This window comes from Balaenoptera musculus, chromosome 19, assembly GCF_009873245.2.
Source record: "Balaenoptera musculus isolate JJ_BM4_2016_0621 chromosome 19, mBalMus1.pri.v3, whole genome shotgun sequence".
Taxonomy (NCBI): Eukaryota; Metazoa; Chordata; class Mammalia; order Artiodactyla; family Balaenopteridae; genus Balaenoptera; species Balaenoptera musculus.
This window is the reverse complement of record NC_045803.1, coordinates 32,322,648-32,343,923: the sequence shown is the minus strand read 5'-3', so window position 1 is coordinate 32,343,923 and position 21,276 is coordinate 32,322,648. Positions and strand designations below refer to the sequence as shown.

The 21,276-nt window shown below is 55.6% G+C and overlaps 1 protein-coding gene across 5 annotated transcripts in view; it reads right to left on the bottom strand.

Moving 5' to 3' along the window:
• The window catches only part of SLC12A3 (solute carrier family 12 member 3), a 37,677-nt gene extending 19,743 nt beyond the window's left edge, over nucleotides 1-17,934 (bottom strand). For 2 of the 5 annotated variants that reach the window (XM_036834508.1, XM_036834510.1), the window contains exons 1-15: nucleotides 17,627-17,934; nucleotides 17,044-17,190; nucleotides 15,480-15,555; nucleotides 14,332-14,427; nucleotides 13,876-14,015; nucleotides 13,378-13,488; nucleotides 12,291-12,402; nucleotides 11,342-11,472; nucleotides 6,723-6,807; nucleotides 5,626-5,780; nucleotides 5,257-5,364; nucleotides 4,666-4,789; nucleotides 2,952-3,053; nucleotides 1,880-2,035; nucleotides 1,109-1,208 (exon numbers count right to left, since the gene is read on the bottom strand). In XM_036834508.1, coding sequence (XP_036690403.1) covers nucleotides 1,109-1,208; nucleotides 1,880-2,035; nucleotides 2,952-3,053; nucleotides 4,666-4,789; nucleotides 5,257-5,364; nucleotides 5,626-5,780; nucleotides 6,723-6,807; nucleotides 11,342-11,472; nucleotides 12,291-12,402; nucleotides 13,378-13,488; nucleotides 13,876-14,015; nucleotides 14,332-14,427; nucleotides 15,480-15,555; nucleotides 17,044-17,190; nucleotides 17,627-17,908 — 1,925 coding nt within the window. In that variant the 5' untranslated portion in view covers nucleotides 17,909-17,934. The remainder of the gene's footprint in view (nucleotides 1-1,108; nucleotides 1,209-1,879; nucleotides 2,036-2,951; nucleotides 3,054-4,665; nucleotides 4,790-5,256; nucleotides 5,365-5,625; nucleotides 5,781-6,722; nucleotides 6,808-11,341; nucleotides 11,473-12,290; nucleotides 12,403-13,377; nucleotides 13,489-13,875; nucleotides 14,016-14,331; nucleotides 14,428-15,479; nucleotides 15,556-17,043; nucleotides 17,191-17,626) is intronic. The other 3 variants (XM_036834509.1, XM_036834511.1, XM_036834512.1) reach the window with 2 other exon arrangements.
• Between the last annotated feature and the right edge of the window lie 3,342 nt (nucleotides 17,935-21,276).

The window sequence follows — 21,276 nt, the reverse complement described above, 5'->3', positions numbered from 1 at the left end:
CTCCCTTCCTAGGACAGGTGAACCACCCTGTGGTCTTCCCGTCTATGATTCCTTTCCAGCTCTCTTGGTGGCCACCACACTGGGTGTCCCTTTTCCTTCCTGCTCAGGCCACCAAATGCTGCATGTGGGCAAACCACCCTCTTGCTGCTCCATCTGGTGCTCCTGCCCTGCCCAGCCCAGCAGGGTGTGAAAAGAATAAAGACTGGGAGTGGGGAGGCCCATCACTTATGAGATCACTGTGTCACTGGGTGGGTGAGTCAGCCTCTGGGTCAAGAGGCAGCCAAGGGCCATGGTCAAGGGCCACGACCAGACTCAGTTGGAGCCAGACAAAATTGGCCACTCACCAGCTGTGTGACCTGGCACCAGTTATTTAACCTCTCTGGGCCTCAGTGTTCTCATCTGTGAATGTGGTTAGTAACTTCATATACCTCAGAGGGTTGTGGTGAGGCTATGTAAGGCACTTTGAGTGGTAATGCAACATAGATACGTCTGATTATTAACATGGTGATCTGATGGGAAGGGGGTCCTGGGTGCACACTTTTCCTCACAAAAGAGGGGAATCAGCTTCGAAGAGTACTCGGGAGAGGCTCATCTCAGTCAGTCTCATGATCACAACACCAGAGCACCCTCACCAACACAGGTGGCCCTGTGTATCCGCATCCACAGATTCAACCAAGGGTGGTGGTCGAATCTGTGGATGTGGAACCACAGATACCGAGGGCCAACTATGCTAGGCTTTTTATATAAGGGACTTCAGCATCTTAGGATACTGGTATCTGGGGGATGGGGGTGGGGGGGAGGGGCTGGAACCAATTCCCGCAGATACTGAGGGACGACTGTATTGCCCTTTGTATTTGTATTGCCCAGAGCATATTCCGCTGTGGAAACTTAGGTACAGAGAAGTCACTAGACTTGTTTGGTCCCCATGGGGCAGTGCCAGCCCCGGTCTCCTGACTGCTAGGCAGTGCTCCTCCACCCTGTTTCCTCTCTGCGAGGGGACCGTGCCCACCATGAGTCTACCGGTCAGGTGACAGGCCTTGGCCTGGAGGCTCCCGGAGCAGGGTCACGGCCAGTCCTGCATCCCAGGCAACCCCAAGGCTGCACTCACCGATAGTTCTTGATGTGGTCCTCCACCTCGCTGAGACCCACCAAGTAGCTCAGGGCCAGGTTGTAGGAGCCAGCCTGTACCGAGGAGCCCCAGTTCACCTCTGAGGGGTGTGTGCAAGGTTAGAAGTCATGTGAGAAACCAGACATACATATGTTGACCTTCTTCAGGAACCGAACACCGTGGGAGCAGGTAGATAGCCTGTAGATCTGTTCCTAACGTTCGCACATGCAATATGGCTACGCATTTAAAAGTTATGCATCAAGCTATTGACTCTACAAAATATTCTCCTCCCTTGACGAAAAGATCTTCACAGTGACCTGGAAGGCCAGGTTCTACTTTAGAGTGCTAGGCTTTCCTGGCATTCTGCATCCCACCCCCACATTGCTGTCACCCTGGGATCCTTGCCTGCATGCGTGTAGACATCCCTGCCCACACGTCCAGGCTTTGACTGGCTGCCCTTCAGTCAGGCAGCCCTCGGTCTGGTGTGCACACTAGTGGGCCGGCCACTCTCAGGAGGATGGACCTGGGCAGGCAATGTCAGGTCCTGCGTGTCCGGGGGTGTGGTCTAGTAGTAGAGGTGTGGGCTCTGAGTGGGCACACTCCCAGGGGCTCCTCAACCCGTGGGAAGGGATGAGGCTGGAGGACCAGAGGGGCCCCTTGAGAGCACAGTGCCTGAGGCAGGCCCTCTGGCTGAGCTGACAGGCAGGACGGCTTGGCAGCCTCAGGGCGAGAAGGGACGCCTGACCCCCTGGGCAGCCTGTGACTGCACACCTGGCTTCTTGTAGATCACATAGAGCAGGAGGAAGAGGACCACACCGATGGCGATGAGGGCCGCCCACCAGGTGAGAAGGAACATGATGACCACGGAGATGATCGCCCCAAACAGCGCCGCCCACTTGCTGTAGTAACGGAATGAGGGTCTCCACCCTGGGCGGGGGGCACAGGGCAGGACGTACGCTCAGCACTCCGGAGCCTCCTCCTGGGCCAGCATAGCTGGGCAGGGCCTGGGTGGCAATGCCCGCAGTGCCCAGGGCTGGGGTCCCAGTCTGTGCCCGCCCACCCACCCTGCTTCCTGGGGCTGGGCTTGGAGGCTCTGGTTGGGCCACACACCTGCCTTGACTGGCATCCTGCTGTGTGAACAGGCTACACCAAGGGGGAGGTGTCCAGCTCCGGCCAAATACGGCCACAGGACATCCAACGTCACAGCAGTGCTGGTTTCCGGGGCTCGCACAGAGCCGAGGGGGTGAGATGGAGGGGAAGGACATGACTCTGCCTAGCCTCACACCTGCAGGCCATGCCAGGGCCGCCACTAGTGACAGCCGCTCCACGGCACAACTCCAGGGCACTGTGGTCCATGGTCTAGGGAAAAGGTGGCCCCAGGACCAGCCCACCGGTGATTTGGGGCTAATTAGAAAAAGTCTTCCTTGAGACTCTTTACTTCCATCTGCCAGAAAATTTTCGTAATAAACATACAAATCTATAACATCTATGAGTGGCGCCGCCTGGAGTTGGGCAACGTGCAACCTGCAGCCACCCCGTCTGTGACTGACGATTCTGTTCCCTCTCTGGGGAGTCAGACTCCTGACTACCTTAAAACTGGTGGAGGAAGGTACTAGAAAAGTCTCTGCACACTTTAAACAATGCATGAATCCATGTATAGTGTACATTGTAAGTGCTTGATAAAGGATAGCTGTTATTACTGTTATTATATGAACAGTCCCTTTAATTGATTTCAATTTGAGAGGTGACCTTGGTCTGCCCACCTGCATCCATGCCTTCCACTCCCCGCTCCATACCCCAGCCCCAGGTGCCTCCTCCCATGAGGGGGGAGGGTCTTACTTACCGGGTGAGTTGGTGATGGAGGCGTGGAAACAGCTGAAATTGATGAGGGCGTAGGAGCACAGGAAGAAGTTGGAGATGATGGGGGCGATGGTGTTGAGCTCAGCTTCAGGGACCCAAGGGAGAGAGGAAACAGTCTACTGGGCAACTCCACCAAGGAGTCCTTGGTACCCTCCCTCTCAGGATAAGGGGACCCCAGATGGGCCACTGAGGCTCAGTGAGTCTCAACTTCCTCCTCTGTGAAATGGGTCCATCATTTTGTGAATCTCAAAGTCCAGTGTTTTGTAAACTGTAAACTGCCGGCTGGATGGAGAGCAGTGTGAGGGTAGATCCCATCAGGCTACGGGATGGCCAAGAACAGTGACTATCACACTTCTTTGTGTGACCACAAATTACAGTAAGAAATACATTTTACAGTGTGACCCAAGACACATGTTCTCTATTCTCTGAAACCTTGAGACTGTATCGCAGTTCCACCCACAATGGAAACCCACTCAAGAACCGGCTCCTTCCCTTCCCTGTCTCACGAGCCCGGGCCCTGCTGCAACCCCTGGCACCCCTAAACACACTTTTGCATGTGAATCCTTGTCTCAGGGCCTGCTTCTGTGGATCCCAAAACAAGACAAACAACTCTTATGTGCCAGGACTTCTGTACATGAGTCCATTGAATTAACACAAGAGCTTTGCCCCAGAGCATTTGAGATTGTGATCCTCCATCTGAGGTACAGTCAGAACCACCCAGATAAAACGACAACAAACCCGAGGCAGGGTGAGCAGAAAACATCCAGGAACATCTGGGAATGCCAGGCCTGACTAGGTGTTTCCATTCCCTGCTTGTGGCCCTGCTGTCTCTTCATCTGGTGCAGGATCCAGCAGTATCTAGTGTCCAGAAAGGTTCCCTTGAGTGGAAGTGGCTAGACCATTGGGTTATGTCTCATGGCTTGGTGATGCCAGCCTAAGTATTATAGCAGGGATTCAGCTGTGGCAGGAAGGTGCCCCCCAGCCTGGGGAGGTTCACCAACAGCTGATCCTGACCCCATTCCTGTATAGGAAGCAGGGACCAGGGGTCATCATGTCAAGGCACGGTGATTGCCCTTGCTTAGTAGGGCCACCTCTCTCCTAGCAAGTTCCGCCTCATTGGCTAAGTAAATCAGGAAGTACTGGGGAGTGTGCACACATGTATGTGCGTATATGAATGCATGTGTATGTGTATGTGTGTGTGTGATATACACACATGGTCTCTTCCTGCCCATCTGTGACACACCTTCTATGCATTATTACTCTCATTATTCAGATGAGGAAACCGAGGCTCTAGGAGGTGAAGTGATTTTTTCCAAGGTCACACAATTGGCATATGGCAAAGCCAGGATAGAAAGTCAATCTGATTAACTGATTAACTGGAATCTTTCTCCTAAGGCATCCCCTACCTTGGAGCCCAAGGGATCCAGCAGCTCAAGATCTGAGAAATGAGGTTGGTCTAGGTTCTACACCTACAGAGATAGTGATCCAGCTGTTTGTACCAGCTCCCAAGGAGGAATCAGTCAGCTTGTCCTGTGCTCCCAACGTGCTCCTGGGGGCTAGTTCAGACCTGGGGAGGGAGGTCCCAGCTGCCAGGACACAGGAATGCAGAACCAGGGAAAGCGTGTCGGGCCCTGTCCCCATGGCCCTCATGGCTGGCCGGGAGAGGTGGCAGCCCTGCGTACCCTGCGGCCACTCACCGATGATGATGAAGGCCACAGCAATGGCATAGGCCAGCAGGTAGCTGCGCAGTGGCTCATTGTTCTTGCCATAGCCTTTGCCGAAGAAGCCGATCAGTGGGTACAGCTGGTCTACGCACAGGCACTGTGGGCACAGGACGACGGGCTCACCCCCTGGCCGGGACCTGCCCCATCCCCTCCCCTGTGGTCACCTGGACCCCAGGCCCTGCTTGCTCTCTCCGTGACCTCAGCAGGGCACTTCCTGAACTGGGTCTCGGCTTCTGTCTTTTGAAAGGGGACTGATCTCCTGCCCTCCCCACCTCACCACGAAGACTGAAAGGGCAAAAAGGGGCTGACCACATCAGAGGGAAACTGGGAGGGGGGCTGCAAACGGGGCGCCAGGCTGCACAGAGGGAGTGAGGGGTGGGAAAGGCAGCTGCTCTTCAAAGCTCGGCACAGGAAGGGGCTGCTTCCTGCAAGCGTTTGCTTTACTAGCTCCTTTTCCTTCAGTCTAGACACCGGGTCACATGACTCCTCCAGGCCTTTGTGGCAGTCACCTGGGGCCCCCTGCACCTGGCCTCCTAGACACTCCCGCCCCCTCTGCAGCCTCACCTGGAAAACTTTGGCGGCAGAGACGAGACAGGCCAGGGCTGAGGAGAGGGTGGCCCCAAAGATGCCGGCCGTGATCAGGGGTGCGAAGCCCGACACCATGCTCATGGTCTGCAAGGACATGGGGTTTGGGCCCCCATGGTGAGGGGTGGGGCCCAGAGCCCCCACCCAGGGCACCCCAGTCCCCGCTGCAGGCAGGGGCTGAGTCTGGGAGCTGCCACCTGAGTCTGCAACCCTCACTGGGGACCCAGTGCCCACCAGGGCAGGAACTGGGCCCAGGCCCCTACCTGAAGGGGCCCCCCAAACCTTGTCTACCCCAGCCCAGTCCAGCCTCCACCCGGCCCTCTCTGCATCTGGCAGGGCCGCGCGTACCTGGTAGTGGTTGATGAGGCCGTAGCGGCAGCTGTGCTGCTGGGAGCACTCGGTAAAGTTCCAGCCGTAGCCACAGGCCAGCCCCTCGCAGGCGCCTGAGCCGGGGGTCACCGTGTCATTCAGGATCCCGGAGGCATCTCGAACCACACAGGAGCCTGAGGAGGAAGGAGGGCGTGGGGAGGCCTCCTTTCCCTCCTCTCTCCTCCCCTCCCACCCCGAAAACACCAGACACTTGTGCAGAGGGCGACACGCTGCTGATGGGCCAGCTCTTCCTTTACTTTATGATGATAATAATAATAATGATGATGATGACGATGATGATGATTTTAGCTACCATGCAGGAGCACCTCCGATGTGCCAGGCCCTGCGTCAAGGACTTTAAACACTCTGGGGAAACAGGTATTACTATTACTTTTATTGTCATTGCCGTTCTACAGAGGCACAGGGAGCTTAAGTGACCTAAGGTCACAGTGTCCTCCTTAAAGTGGAGAACTGGATCTCAGGCCCTACGTGGCTATGACCTGGGCCGTGTCCCTTGGCCGTCTGTGAGCAGCTCATCTCACGATGTGGTTACTGGGAGCGAGAGCATGTGTGAGGATCTCAGTGAGAGGCAAGTATCAACGGCCCAGGCCTGGGTCCAACGCCCACCGCTACCACTCAGGCTCTGTGACCTTGGGCAGGTCACTTAACCTCTCTAAGCCCTTGTTTTCTCCTCCGTCAAAAGGCAGAAATGATAGTGCCCAGATTAAATGTAATAAGGCATGTAAAGGGCTGGGCACGTGGTAGTAAGTCAGTTGCTAGAATCATCTTCCTCCTCCTCCTCCTCATCATTGATTTGATCATTATCCCTAGAGTTGGAACATGACTTTTCTTATAGGATTTTCATACCATAGAATCTGTAACCTGAGGTTTGAAGGGACCAGAGGAGCCTGGGGTGATCCCCCATCTCCACCACAAACTACCCCCCAAGGTGCCCCCCAAAATAAAGTTCGAGGCTCCACTTCCTGGGGTTGCCATGTCCTCCCGGCCCAGCCATCCTTGTTAGAGGGCCAGACGGCACCCTGTGACCCCTCCAGCCGTCTGGGTCGGCAGCTTACCAATGGTGGCCGAGATGGCTAGGTAGGAAATGGTGGTCCAGAAAATGGCCATGAGCGTTCCCTTGGGGATGGCTACAGCAGGGTCCTGGAGGAGGGAGGGAGAGAGGGCATCAGGCAGCCCCTGGGCTTCCTCCCAGGCCCTGTCCTTGTCAGGCTGAGGGTGGGTCAGCAAACACTGACCTTGGCCCCCCAGAACCCCCTTCCCCGGGGTGCTGAGAGGAAGGCACCTCGAGATTGAGGACCCACAGAGCGGGACAGGACGGAACCAAGGGGACGGCTGAGACCACATTCAGGGCCCTGGGAGCCCAAGGCAGAGAGAGGAACTCCAAGCAGCCCCAGGCCTGTTCCCCGAGGACACCTGGCTGACGCTTGCTCTGGGGGCTGTGAAGGGTGGGGTGAGGTGGAGGGCTCCCGCGTCAGCCTGCCTGGGGTCAAATCCAGGTGATCGCTGGGCAGCGTGCATGTCCTCCCATGCTTCGGCCCCTCCAGCCTCCCAGGGATGCTGGTGAAACCAATTAATCCTTGTCAAGCTCCTAGACCAGGGCCCAGCTCACCAGCTGGGCTCACTGCGTGCAGTCACTATTATGCACCAGTTGATTTGTCTGGTTCCACAGCAATCAATATATAGACAAGCCCCAAACTCTCTCCTTCCTCTTCGAGAAAGAACTCTGCTGGTGCTTTTCTGGCAGTAGTAGCAGACCTTCACACCCATGTCATGTGTTTCACTCTTCCAGGCACTTTCTCAAACATAGCTTCCTGAGAAGTGGCTGGTGGCGAAACTGAGGCCAGGGAGCTGTGAGCAAGGCCCAGCTCACTGAGCCCCAGCGACTCAGTCCTAACTATGCCGAGGTCCACAGCCTCAGGGCCCCCCGGGCGTGCTGATCCTGGGTGGAGTAACGCAGGCTGGGATTTTTATGGCAAGTTTCCCATCCAGGCATAGACCCTAGCTTGGAGGGGAAGGTCACGTCAGCCACAGGAAGTAAATTCGTAAACCTGCCAGCATTTTCTGGGCCATTCTGCTCACCGCTCAGCTGGCAGGAAGAATCACAGGTGACAGAGCTTGGAGGGACCATGACACTGTTCAAATTCATTGGCAAGTCGAAGCAAAGCTGGCCATGGTCCAGCTCTCTGCCTCAGATACTCGGAGGCCTGCGCTGGAGCCCATGGTCAATCTGTGATGACCAGGCCCTGACCCTGCCCTTAAGGAGCCCTGGCCCAAGTGGAGGAGGTACAGGTGGGATCCTGCCAACACAGAGAGGATCACAGTGCACTGGGGAACAAGGTGGGGGAGACACTGCCAGGAACCCCGGAAGGCCTCAGGGTGGAGGGGATGATTTACGTGGCTCTGAAGGCACTGGGGTGGGAGGAAGGGTGCGGCGGGTCAGAGAGAAGTGGGAGCAGAGCTGGAGGGAGGCTGGAGGCTCTGGAGCACCCCGGGCTGCTGAGGTCTCTGCTCTGGGGGCCCTGCAGCCATGGGCCAGCCAGCCCTGCCCTGAGTCCCTGGTCCCAAGGCCAACAGACCAGGTCAACCTCCCAGCTCACCTATGGTGGGTTGAATAGCATCTCCAAAAATTCACATTTATCCAGAACCTCAGAATATGACCTTATTTGGGAATAGCATCTTTGCAAATGTAATTAGTTAAGATGAGGTCATACTGGATTAGGTGGGCCCTAAATCCAATGACTGGTGTCCTTGGAGAGGAGAGGACACACAGAGACACATAGAGGAAAGAAGGCCACATGAAGACAGAGGTAGAGATTGGAGGGATGAAGCTACAAGCCAAGGAATGCTCAGGATTGTTGAAAGCTACCAGAAGCTGGAAGAGGCAAGGAAGTATTCTTCCCTAGAGCCTTCAGAGGGAGCATGGCTCTACTGACACCTTTTTTTGGACTTCTGGCTTCTAGAACTGTGTGAGAATAAATTTCCGTTGTCTTCAGCCACCAAGTTTGTGGTAACGTGTTATAGCAGCCACAGGAAATGAATACACCAGGCTTCCATCCTACCCTCACGTCTTGGTGTGAAATCTCAGAGCCCAGCTCACAAATCAGGCATATCTGGGTCCACATCTTGCTTATCTCTTCCTGGCTGTGCGCCTTGGAACAAACCCTTTAACCTCTCTGAGCCTCAGCGTCTCTCACCCGCTATCCGTGAAATAAGAAAGTAGCCTGGCATGTAGCAAGCGCCTGTAAATGTGAGCGGTTAGGGATGGGGACTGTATTGCGACACAACCTGGGACAACACCAGCCTGGCACAGATCCCACGGCAGTCACTAGGAAGTCCCTTGTCTCTGAGCACCCATCCCCCCATCAGCAAATTGAGTTAATAATGCTTTCCTTGGCCTTAGCACAGGGTGTTTGTGAAGATTAAACCAACATGAGATCATGGTCACGAGACTGCTCTGTAAGCACTAAAGGGTTGGGGGACGTAAAGGATTAACAGTGACAATGACAACTTTGTCATCACCCCTTTAGGTCTTGGCTCACATGTCACCTTCTCAGGAGTCTCTGGCCACCTTGTGTAAATTCACACCGTGCTTCTGCACCCCTGACCCAGGGATTGCCTCCCCGCCTCCCTGCTTGATTTTTCTCCCCATCGCTCAACCACCGTCAGGCAAACTACAGATTTTACTTATTTATTTGTTGATTGTCTCTCTCACTAGCATGTCAGCTCCATGAGGGCAGGAATTTGTCTCTTTTGTTTACTGCTGCATCCACAAGACACTGGCATCAAAGCAGGTGCTCAAAAAATATTGGTTGAATGATGGAGTTGTGATAAAGTTGAGGTCTCTTTGTTTTAGAAACTTGCATTCCAGATCCTCTGACACCTGTGTGTGGGACCCTGGGCAAGCCCCTGACCCTCTCTGAGCTTGGTTTGCTCCTCTGTAACATGGGGGTGATGATGGCAGAAGCTTTCAGCTGTCCCACAGATATTATTTTTAAAGAAGGAGGCACCGTGCCGGCCACATGGTAAAAATCACATTGACCTTGACAACCAGCCTTTAGCACTTCCTCTGGGCTGGGCACTGTTCTAAGCACTTTATGTAAATTAGCGCGTTGAATCCTTGCTCCGTGCCCTGGGAAGCCAGGGCTGCGTGAGTCCCAGTTTACAGCTGGGGAAGCTGAGGTCCAGAGAGGCTTTAAGGGACTTGCATAAAGTCCCCATGAACGGGACCTGCTCTTCGCTGAGGACTTACTGTCCCACTGGATGGGCAAGGGGCCAGATCTAGGAGAAAAGTGTCCCTTTAGGGCTTGAGGGCATTTAAGACAGAAGAAGGTGTCTGCCCCCGCCCCCAGCTCCGAGACAGCTGCCTGGCCCTGATGCCTGCACACTGGGCCGGTTGGTAACCTAAGAAGCTTGATAAAGCATCTAGATAAATCCCCAGGCTATGATGATCTATAACGGGGCTGGGAGGGGAACCAGGCCACCTGAGCACAAGCCCGAGCTCTGCAGAGAACTCGGGGCAGGCAGACCAGGCCCCTGCGGGCCACTCCCCAGAGAAGGGAGAGGAGCCGGGCAAACACGGCCTCCCTCTGATTTCCAGGTCCTGCTAGAGCCACGCTGCAATTCGAGATTGCCTCCAGTGCACAATTCTTAATTCATTTAAGAAAATGCATCAAGGAGCACCTTTCGAGCGGGACTGGAGATGGAGGGTGAAGGTCCCCAGCACAGAGCCAGGCTCCTCACTGTTCATCCCCACTTGTGTACCAGCTCCTTTGATAACCTCCCCCCGGCAAAGGTTCCGCTGGCTTCTCGTCTCTCAGAGCCCAGCTGCAGCCCCACCTCCAGCCAGAAGTTTTGCTGGAGCCCCTGCCACCTCAGTCTGCACTTCTCTCCCGCTTGTGCGCATTGTACTCCTGCTCTAACACTTCCCATTTGCCACATCCCACCACTGTTCACTCAACACACAGGCACCAAGCACCTAGGACGCGTCAGACCCTGAGCTGGGAATAGGGACATAGAGGTAGGCCCCAGTTCTCCGGATGCGGCGGGGCAGAGACATAAGTGGCCTGACATCACTAAATTAGGGGAACCAACACTCTGACAAAAGGGCTGGGAGAGGTGTAAGGATGGAGGCCTTAATTTGCAGGAGGAACAGAACTTTGCAAGGTAAAGAAATGAGGATAGCGAGTCCCAGGTAGAGAGCACAGCAGAGGCAAAGGCGTGGAGGAGGGACAGGGCAACAAGGGCAAAGCAGTAGATCCTCAGGGCCGGGTCAGGGGTCATGGGAACAGCAACAGTTCCCGTGGGGCTGGGGCCTCACACGCCGAGCCAAGGAGCCTGCCCGCATTAAGACGATGGAGAGCCCTGGGAGGATATGCCCGATCCCGTCTGAGTGGAAGGTCAAGCTGGGTCAGTCTTCCCCTTAGGCTGGGAGTCGCAGGATCGAGGGAGGAGACTAGCCCGTTTGGGGGCGGCCCTCAAGGCCTAGAGTGCGGTGGTGCCAATCAACAACCTCAGCATGGAGTGGGATGAATGGGATGGATATGGGTTGGCTTGGATTGAGTTGGACGGAAGTTTAGAAGCTCTGGCCCTGGGGTCTCAGGGCTCCGCTCAGTGCCCAGTGGGACATCCTGGTAGGACAGGGCCAGGAAGCAGGAGGGCTGGGCATCTTGCTCACCTTGAGGTCCCCGGAGATGTTGGCTCCCGCCAGGATGCCTGTGGCTGAGGGGAAGAAGATGGAAAACATCCCGAAGAAGCTGCCGTCCACGCCCCGCCAGTCAGGCACCAAGTTCTGGGCAAAAATGTCCGCTGGAAAAACAAGGCCTGAGTCAGGGCCTCCTGGAAGGCCTGGGCCCCCTCTCTGGGCCCAGCCGGGCAGGCAGGAGGCTCCCATGGCAGCTCCTGGCTGTGGGAGTCGGGGGTGCCAGCCTCCCCATGTAACCGAGCAGGACCCTATGGGGCCTTCCCAGAATTGACCCCCACCCATGTCCTCTGCCTGCCTTTTGTCTGTAGATAAACTTTAGTTAAAGAATACACTTAATCAGAGAAGTGAGAACATGCAGGAAGAAAACAGTCAAGCAAGACAAAATAATAGTAGCTTAGCCATTAAACAAAGTCAAGGACTTTTAGTTCCTCCTCAAGGGCTATAGATAATATTCTGAACCAAATCCTTTGAGCTGTTTTGCAGCTACTGAAACCCCCATCAGGTGGGAGACGTTAACTGCGTGCTGCCCACAAGCATGTAGACCTCAGACCAGCTGGAACCAGAAGGCTGATGATGTTGACTCCCGATTACCTCACCACCAGCCAATCAGAAGAATGTCCACCAGCTGATCACACACCCCACACCCTCCTCCCTCACTCTATCTTCATAAACCTTCCCCTGAAAGCTTTCAGGGAGTTTGGGTCTTTTAAGCACTCGCTGCCCTGGACTCCTTGCTTGACCCTGAAATAAACGCTGCGCTTTCCTTCACCACAACCCAGTGTCAGTAGATTGGCTTTACTGCGCACGGGTAAGCGGACCCAAGTTTGGTTCGGTAACACCGGTGCCCACATAATGGGCCAGATTGGTGGGCAGACTGTCCCTGTCCCCAGAGCCACGGGCAGTGGCCCCAACCCGCACGTACCCCGGTAGCTGAAGAAGCCTTTGGAGGCCTTGTCCTCAGAGGGGGGGATCAGTGTCCCCACCAGGTAGTTGGCAAAAGAGACCATGATGACGAGGAAGAAGAGCACCTGGGCCTGGGAGGAAGGGAGCCTGGAGGTCAGATGGTCTGGCTCCGCCTGTTCAGGGAGCCCCAGCAGGGAAGAGCTTGCCCCAGGTCCCTTACTCTCCCATTCATTCATTCATTCATTCAACACCCATTACTCCACAGGCTCTGTCCTAGGAGCTGGCGACATAGCAAGGCTCCTGTCTTGCTGATAAATAAGGAGGATGAATCTAGAGTAAGAACAGGGGGTGTCCCGGGGACTGGGTTGAGGCTACTTTAGCAGGGTGGCCTGAGAAGGTGTCTTCAAGGGTCCTAAAGGAGGAGGATAATGGAGCAACAGAATGATGGGGGCATAAGCTTGGTGCATTCAAGGAACAGTGGGGAGGTGGTGGAGCTGGAGGTCAGAGCCAGGGGGCGAGAGGAGGGGCGGCCGGGGCTGTGCTGGTCAAGGCTGCCGGCTGCGGCCCAACATCTCTTCCCTTATTTCATGCTGAACCTCTGACTCGGGGCTTGGGATAGGTTCAGATGAAGACCACGTTTCCCCAGCCCCTCTTACAGTGAGGTGTGGCCCTGGACCACGTTCCGGCCAACGGGAAGTGAGCAGAAGGAATATGTACAACTTCCAGGCTGGGGCAGAAAAGGAAAGGGGAGGGGGATTCTCTCCTTTCCACCCTCTTTCCCCTTCCTGCTGACTGGGCTGGGGACATGGAGGTGGGGGCCGTCATGGGCCAGGTGGATGAGGGCCACACCCCAGGGGTGGAGAGGCCACAGGATGGAAGATGCCTGAATACCTGGTCCCCAGGAGCCACACACACCTGGACTGTTCCATGAGAGAGAAATGAACAATTCTGGCTTAAGGCCCCCTTCCTTAGGGTCTCTGTCAGCAGCAGAACTTAAAGCTCATCTGACACACACAAGAGGCAGAACCAAGACCGGGACCAGGTCCCGTGATTCCTGCTTCCACACTCGACTGTGCCCACATCCCTCCCCAACATCCTGTCCTCACCTTGGACTCCCACTCCATGCCAGCCAGGGAGATGGCCAGCAGCACAGTGATGGTGACCACGCCAATGATGCGGATGTCGTTGGTGGGGTCCACGATGGGCGAGCCGTACTCCTGGGGGAGGTGACAGGCCAGGCTGCGTGCTGCCTCTGAACAGCCCACCCCCCAGGCTCCTCCACCTTGACTTACCTCATTTATGGTTGCCCTCTCATAGGAAAACACAAACTCAAACCCCTCCCCTGCCCACAAGTCCTCCAAAGCAGCTACTGCATGGTTCTGGACAATTTGGCCCTAAAGGCAACACGCACCCCTGAAGGAGACTTCTGGGGACGGTCTTTATTTGAAGAGATCATCAGAGTCACCCACAATGATCAGACTGTGGCTTTGGTCCCTAAAGGCCAAATTGGGTAGAGGGGCAGGAAGGCCCGGCCCAGAAGGTGTGGAGGAGAATACAGCAGGTGGCCAGGGCTCTGTCTGCCCGGGGTCCAGCCCCTACCTCACCTGGAGCAAGTCCTGCACGGTCTCTGCGAAGCCCACAGTGTGCATGGCCACACCCACAGCATTGGCGAAAGCAAAGATGAGGCCGATGGAGCCCCCTAGCTCTGGGCCAAGACTCCGGGAGATGAGGAAGTAGGTGCCACCTATTGGGGACAGAGCCAGGAGCCATGAAACCAGAGGAGTCAGCTGGCTGGGGTGGACTAGGGGCAGGCAGAGCTGAGGCTGGGAGGGGGTGAGCATGGGGCCCGGGGGGTTCATGGTGCAGGAGACAACCAAGGCCATCCCATCCCATAGGTGTGGAGAGCCTGCCCAAAGCCTACATCTGGAATCAACAGGGGCAGCCTGGGGTGTCCCCGTCTGGGTGGGGGTGGAGGGTAGGGAGTGGTTCAGAGACCCATTCCTGGGGTGAAGACTCGGAGACCTACACGAGGAGGACCTTGGGGCTGGGGTGGGGCCCACCTGACTTGACCTTGCCGTTGGTGGAGATGGCCGAGATGGAGAGGCCCGTGATGGAGGTCACCGTGACCGAGAGCAGGATGATGATCCAGGTCAGGACTGTGGGGGTGGGCGGGGAGGTGATCACCCCAAAAAGTCAGGGCATTTCTCAGAAGGAGCCATTTGAGGAACCTGAATCAGCCAACTGATTCACCATGTGACTTAAGTCACTTTCCTTCTCTGAGCCTCACTTTTCTCATCTGAAATATGGGTCTCTGTCTACCTCCTGGTATATTCTAAATAGCCAGGGAGCTGATAAGCCAACATGTAAAGGATCATTACATATGGAAGGGTAGGTATCCTCTCTTAATAATAAAAAATAAAGTAATAGTTACCACTTGATGAGCACCTCTGGGTGCCAAACCCTGTGCTGTTTTATGTGCATCAGAGGAATCCCACAATAGATCTGTGAGGTGGGGACAGTTATTGCCCCCATTAACTGATGAGGAAACCAAGGCTCGGAGAGGTTAAATACTTGTCCAAGGGCTTCCCTGGTGGCGCAGTGGTTGAGAATCTGCCTGCCGATGCAGGGGACACGGGTTCAAGCCCTGGTCTGGGAAGATCCCACATGCCGCAGAGCAACTAGGCCCGTGAGCCACAACTACTGAGCCTGTGCGTCTGGAGCCTGTGCTCCGCAACAAGAGAGGCCGCGATAGTGAGAGGCCCGCACACCGCGATGAAGAGTGGCCCCCGCTTGCCGCAACTGGAGAAAGCCCTTGCGCAGAAACGAAGACCCAACACGGCCAAAAATAAATAAATAAATAAATAATAATTAAGAAAGCAACTTAAAAACAAACAAACAAAAAAAACTTGTCCAAGGTCACACAGCATGGTACAGAGCTAGCAGCTGGTCTGTCCACAGTGTGAGTTCCTAACCCAGATGCTCTGCAGAAGAAATTTGGCTCCAAGAGGTTAAGTGACTTACTGAGGGCAAACTGAGCCAGGGAGAGACCCCGGGCCTGCTGACTCCACGTCCAGTGCTCCTTGGCCACACTGCCCTGACCTCTGTAACCCGTGGGCTCTGTAACCCAAGTTCAAGATTGCTCCCGTGGAGCCTGGGAGGACCAGGACCCGGGCGCACCTTCCCCCTGCCCCCCAGAGGCAGCACTCACCAATGCCTGCCTGGGCGGTAATCCAGGGGAGCCGCAGATAGAGGATCACACCCCAGATATTGAGCATGCAACGGATCTGGGAGGAGAGGGGGGTCAGAGGCCACCTGGGTGGGCTGAGTACCCCAAGGTCAAGCACGTAAGTCCCTGTCCCCAGTCTTGGCATGGCATCGGGCACCTAGGGGACACCTGGGCTCTTTCTTTGCTTCACCCACTTTAGTGAGTGCCCACTTCAGTGCCTCTCTGGTTCTGTGGGGCAGGGAGGGGAGGGGTACCCAGAGACCCACCTGTCCCTCCCACCGCTCTCCTACCCTCCTTCCATCGAGGCCTGAGGATGGGCTGCAAGCATTATCACCCCTCACCCTGCTCCAAGCCCAGGGTCCTGTGTCTGCCAGCCCCAGTCATGGCCCAGTGGCCAGCTGTTGGCCCAGAGCCTGGCATTCAGGGGGAACTCAGCAAATGCCAGCTGAGCCAATGCCCTACATACAAGCAGAAATCAGGGCTCAGGTGGCTGTGACTTCAGCTTCCGAATTTAAAGCAAAGCCAGACGCCACAGCTGAGGCTGGAATCCCATGTGGGAGGGGCTGGTGTGGTCTTTGGCCCCAGCCACGTCTTGTGGTGGGGGACATGTGGCATTTACAAGCCCAGGGGGATTTCTTTTTTCTTTCTATCTTTTCTTTTTTTTTTTTAGTCTTTAAAATTTTTTTGAATTTAATTTATTTTTTTAAAAATTGAGGTATAGTTGATTTACAATATTATATTAGCTTCAGGTGTATAACATAGTGATTCGAAATTTTAGGCCTGGGAAATTTCTAAGGCCCTCCATATGCTCTGAGGCTCTGGGCCCACACCAGGCTCTGGCCACCACAGTGAAGTAGGGAGACCCAGACTCCGGATTACGGGCCTCTGGAGCTAGAGGGGGGTTGACCGTTCAGATGGAGAAAGAGGCACAGCCAAGCAGGCAGTTGGCAGAGTTAAGGTCAGAACCCAGGCTTCCTGCCTCCCAGAGCAGGAAGCTTTCTCCTAGATCTCATGCGATCCCCTCTGTAAAGTGCCATAATGTCTTCCAAAGCCAAGTACATTAGATTGTTTGCTATCTCGGGGCCTAAAACAGCTTCCCATCATGGAGAATGAGAAAACAATGTTGTGGATTTGTATTTAGTGCTGCCCTCTGGTGGCTCTTTGGGGAAACACAGTTTCTCTCAATAACTCCAAGGTAGGCATTCATCCAAGCGCTTTACATCTATTAATTCATTGAATGCTCATCATTTCATAGACGAGGAAAGTGAGGCATAGACAGGTTAAGTAACTTGTCCAAAGTCACATGATGACTGAGCAGACAAACAGAGATCTTCCCCAGGGCTAGGTCTCAGTCTGGGGGATAAACGGAGGTCAGGAAGTACAAAAGCAGAGAAAATTTGAGGTCACTATGCAGATGGGGAAACTGAGGCCCGGGCTGAGTCTTGGGTCTGCCTTGACTACTAAGGCCTGAGAGTCCAAGCTGAGCCTGAATGGAGCTCTGTCTCCCTACCCCTATCCCTGGACATCCCATCCACGCCCCACTCACCATCACCCCCTTGACCCAGCCAAAGCGCACAGGCTCCTCAGGGTTCTTCTCGCCATTGGTACCTGTCTCATCCTCCACCAGCCCATCGGTCATCTCACGGCTGGGCCGGCTGTCAAAGGCCAGGGCATGCAGGTGGCTGCCTTCCTGCTGGGAGCGCAGAGACCGCGGGTCAGGCAGGCAGGGGTCATAACAATCCAGCTCCCCCACCTCCCCACCCTCCACCGTCCAGCCTCCCAAGTAGCAAACCAGCAAGCCCCGTCTCTGCTGCAGAGCTTTCTTACCCTCCTCTCCCCATCTCCTTTAGGTGAGTGTAAACTCTGTAAACTTCCACTGACTGGGAGCTCATTACCTCTCTGGGCAACCCTAGATTGCTTGATTGGGTTGCCAATGACTGGGCAATGAATATTACATGTGCCCAGAGCTTTACAGCTCCCATACCTGCATTCCATGTGGGCCTCTCAACCCACGAGGAAGACACCTGTTTGTCCCCATGACACAGATGACAGAGCCAAAGCTCAGAGAGGTTAGGTAACTGGTCAAGGTCACACAGCAGGAAGGGCCACTCTTCTGGGACGGTGTTTACCTTGAGGAAGGAGTGCAGGTCGGCCAGCGTGGGCCGGACTTTTCGGGGCTCGCCGGGCAGGGTGCTGTTGGCATAGTGCTCGTAGGCAGGCACCACATCGACAGTGTTGTAGCCAAAGGTGCGCATGTAGAAGGTGCTGCCGTGGGTCAGGTGGCTGGGGTGGCTGCTGTCATAGGTGGCCGGTGGCGGGGGCTCATCACCCCCCAGCAACGTGCTGATGGTGAAGCGCCCACTGCACAGAGCAGGGTCCCTGGGCGTCTCCAACACCGGCAGCTCTGCCATTGTGGCTCTGGGTGTCGGGGGAGGGGGCCAGGGTCGGCGGGGACATGCAGGGTGGCTTTATAGGCTGGGGCCACAGCAGGGAGGAGGCGGAGAGGTTGGCCCAAACCGCCCACAGCTGGCGAGCAAGGTCCCTGGACAGGGTGGGAGGCAGAGCACGTGCCTGATGCTGTCCTGCCCACCATCTGATCTCGGAGATAGCAACATGGCCTTGGACTGGGAGCCGGGACTGGGTCAGCAGAGAAGGGGGGCATGCCCAGCCCCTGGGCCCTAGAGAGGCTCTTCTGAGTTTGGGGGCAGTGGACATCAGAAGCCGGACCCTAGGAAGGAGTACTCACCAAGAGGATCCTTAGGGACCCTACGAGGGTCCCCAGAGACAGACTGATGGCCTGAGGACCCACTCCACGCAGGTTCAAAAACCTCTTGTTTCAGTATATGGTATTTAGTTTTATATTTTGTTTATTTAGTATGTTCAAATAGATGAATGGTATGACATTTAAAAAGATACACACACACACACACACATATATATATATAAAAGGTTAGTCTCTCTGACTATGAGAGAGTTAGTGTGGTGGCCACCTGATGTGCCGCCAGAAAAGAAGGACAACCCCCAGCTGCTGCGAGGGGTCTCAGTGTCAGCTCCTATGGCAATTGCCTTGCCTATGGCCGAGTTCCCCCATGGAGCTCTCATCCAATGATAGGTGTGGGATGCAAAGGCCTGATGCCCTGCCCCCAGATCTGAGGAGCCACCCCACGTCCAGAAGTCCCCAGGGTCAGCTGAGGCTTTGTCTACACAGCAGGCCACTCCTCCCTCTGTCCTGTCCTGCTTCCTTCTCTTCTCCCCAGAGGTACTGACCCCAAGAGCTCTACTGGTGAGTGCCCTGCAGGCTCACCTTTGTCTCAGAGTCTGCTTCCTGGGGGTGGGTGGCCTAAAGCTCACAGGAAAACCACTCATTTCTTTGTTATCCCTGCTGGGTTTTGCATCTTTCAGCCATTCAACTAACAAACCTTATTGACCATCGACCATGTCACGGGTGGAGACAGGAGGCAGGAACACAGACGGCGGGCACAGGCCTACGTTCACAGGGCTGCTGAGTTAGTGGGGGAAACGGACCTGGAAAGAGACCAGCCCCGCTGTGTGAAGAGGGCGGCGATGGGAGAGATGCACATGGAGGAGGGTCAGGGTGGGGACAACCAGGGACAGGACAGACCCCTGACCGGAGTCTTGGAGGACAAGCTGCTCTTCTGAAGGCAGGGGATGGATGGAGGCCTCAAGGCCACCACCAGCCACAGGCTTCTAAGCTTGACTTATGCCCAGGCTCTGGCCCTCCTCGTGAGGGACACACTTTCTCTACCTCCCTGCCCTGCCTCTCAGACCTGGGCTGGGCTCTCAAAGCTCACCTACGTCCCCAGAGACCAGCTCTGAGATGCTCAGAGCCCCCCAGGGCTCCATGACGTCCATCAGCAAGTCAGCACCAGTGGACTGAGAACTTGCGGGGGGCCTGGCTGGCTTCTGCTGCCCCCTCACTCCTGGTCCAGAGGGGCCCAGGACAGGAGGAAATGCTCAGACTGTGTTAGGGTAGCAAGCTGCGTTAGGGAATCACCCCTCTAAGATGAGGGTGCTTCAACGGGGGTCCAGGAGCCCCACAAATCTGTAGACAAGTTTTCATACCTAAGTGCATTTTTCTGGAAAGGGGGGCATACAGTTCATCCAACTTGCTAGAAGACCAGCCCACGGAGGCAGGGATCTGGGCCCATCTTGTTCACTGACATTCCCAAGCAGTTAGAACAGCACAGAGCAGGTCCTCATTAAACGCTTGTTGAATGAGTAACGAAGGGAAGCCAGAACCAAAGAGAGGCTGCCATAGAAACCCTTGGCTGACAGAACCACCCCAGGGGTGGGGGTGGGGACAAAGGGTAGGTCCTCGGGTCCTCCCAGCTCAACCAGGCACAGAGGTGAGCTGACGGCTGGTCCTCGAGGACAAACCCAAAAGTCTATGATCACTATACACTGTTTTGCAAAGTTGATATATTTACTATGTGTTCACTTCTTTAAAAGACTCTTCTCGGGGCTCCCCAGACCCCCAGACTTGCCTACTCCCTCTCCAGGACCTCTGGCCCCTCCTCAGAGAGGTTTCTGCAGGAGGGTGTCCCCAACCCCCAAGCCAGCTGCCAGCAGGGGGGAAGGCTCCAAGGTGAGGACTCCACGGCCAGGACCCCAGCCGTGGTCAGTCTTCCACCTTCCCTGCAGCGCCCCGCCCCATCTGCCAATTACTCCTTCCCTCCCACGGGGCCTCAGGGTAGAGCTTACAGACCTTATCGCCCTCTCCATCTTTAACTGCCACTTGACTGGTGAAAATCACAGCTGCCCAACACCCCCTTACACCGTCCCTACACACCCTGTCCCCGGAGCAGCTGTGGAAAATTTGTGATTAAGATCTTAGGAGAGAAAGTGGCCAGAGGGACCAAGGCTGGTTTCCAGCAGCACTGGGGCCCCGGCAGAGTGAGGGCCCACAGCTTTGCTGGATGACCTTGAGCAAGCCACTTCCTCGCCCTCCACAATTCCCAGGCCTGGGTCAGCTCCAAGGTCCCTCCCAGCCCTGGAGGGGAGCATTTGCTTTTTCGAGAAGCCTTTCCTGCGCCCCCCATACCTGTATGTCTCTGGGTGGGGGGATTTAAGCAGGATCCCTCAAAAGGCTTATCAATAGGACAGTTGAAGGGACTGTCGGAACTCCTTGTCCCAAAGCACAGACGCCAAAGAAAGGGGTTTCCTGCCCTTGGATGGAAGTCCATCCCTTTGAGAAATGCTCACAGAGGCACTCTTCTTGATGGGGGCACCATGTGGGTCACACACGACTCCTGCCTTCCAGGGCTTCAGCTGCCAGGTTGCCCAGAGCCTGTCAGGTCTGAGACCAGGAGTGGAAGTTGGAGGAACTCTGAGTGAAGCCCTGGGATTTGGCCTCAGGGGCTGTCAGGCTCCCATCTCAGTTGTCAGTTTCCCCAGGGCTCTGAGCAAGTCGTCCCCTCAGCCCCCTCAGCCCCCACTTAGCAGCCGAATGGAAATGACACCTACACCAGCGCTGGCTCTCACTCACTCAAGGGCCCCTGGCTGGGTGACTTAGGGCCCCTGGCCTCTCCCGGTTCTTGGAGGAGGAAGAATGGGGTGGTAAAGGAACAGAAAGACACAGGAAACTCCCTGGAAGGGAAAACCCCAGGCACAGGGGGCTGAAATGGTGAGGACAGAAGGGCCTGCTGTCTTCACAGCCACCGAGGCACCTAAGCCCTTATGCACCAGGACTGGAACTCACAGCCTAGCCTGGCAGACTAACCAGCAAGGAGGTCGCAGCAACTGGCTAGCAGAGGAGGGA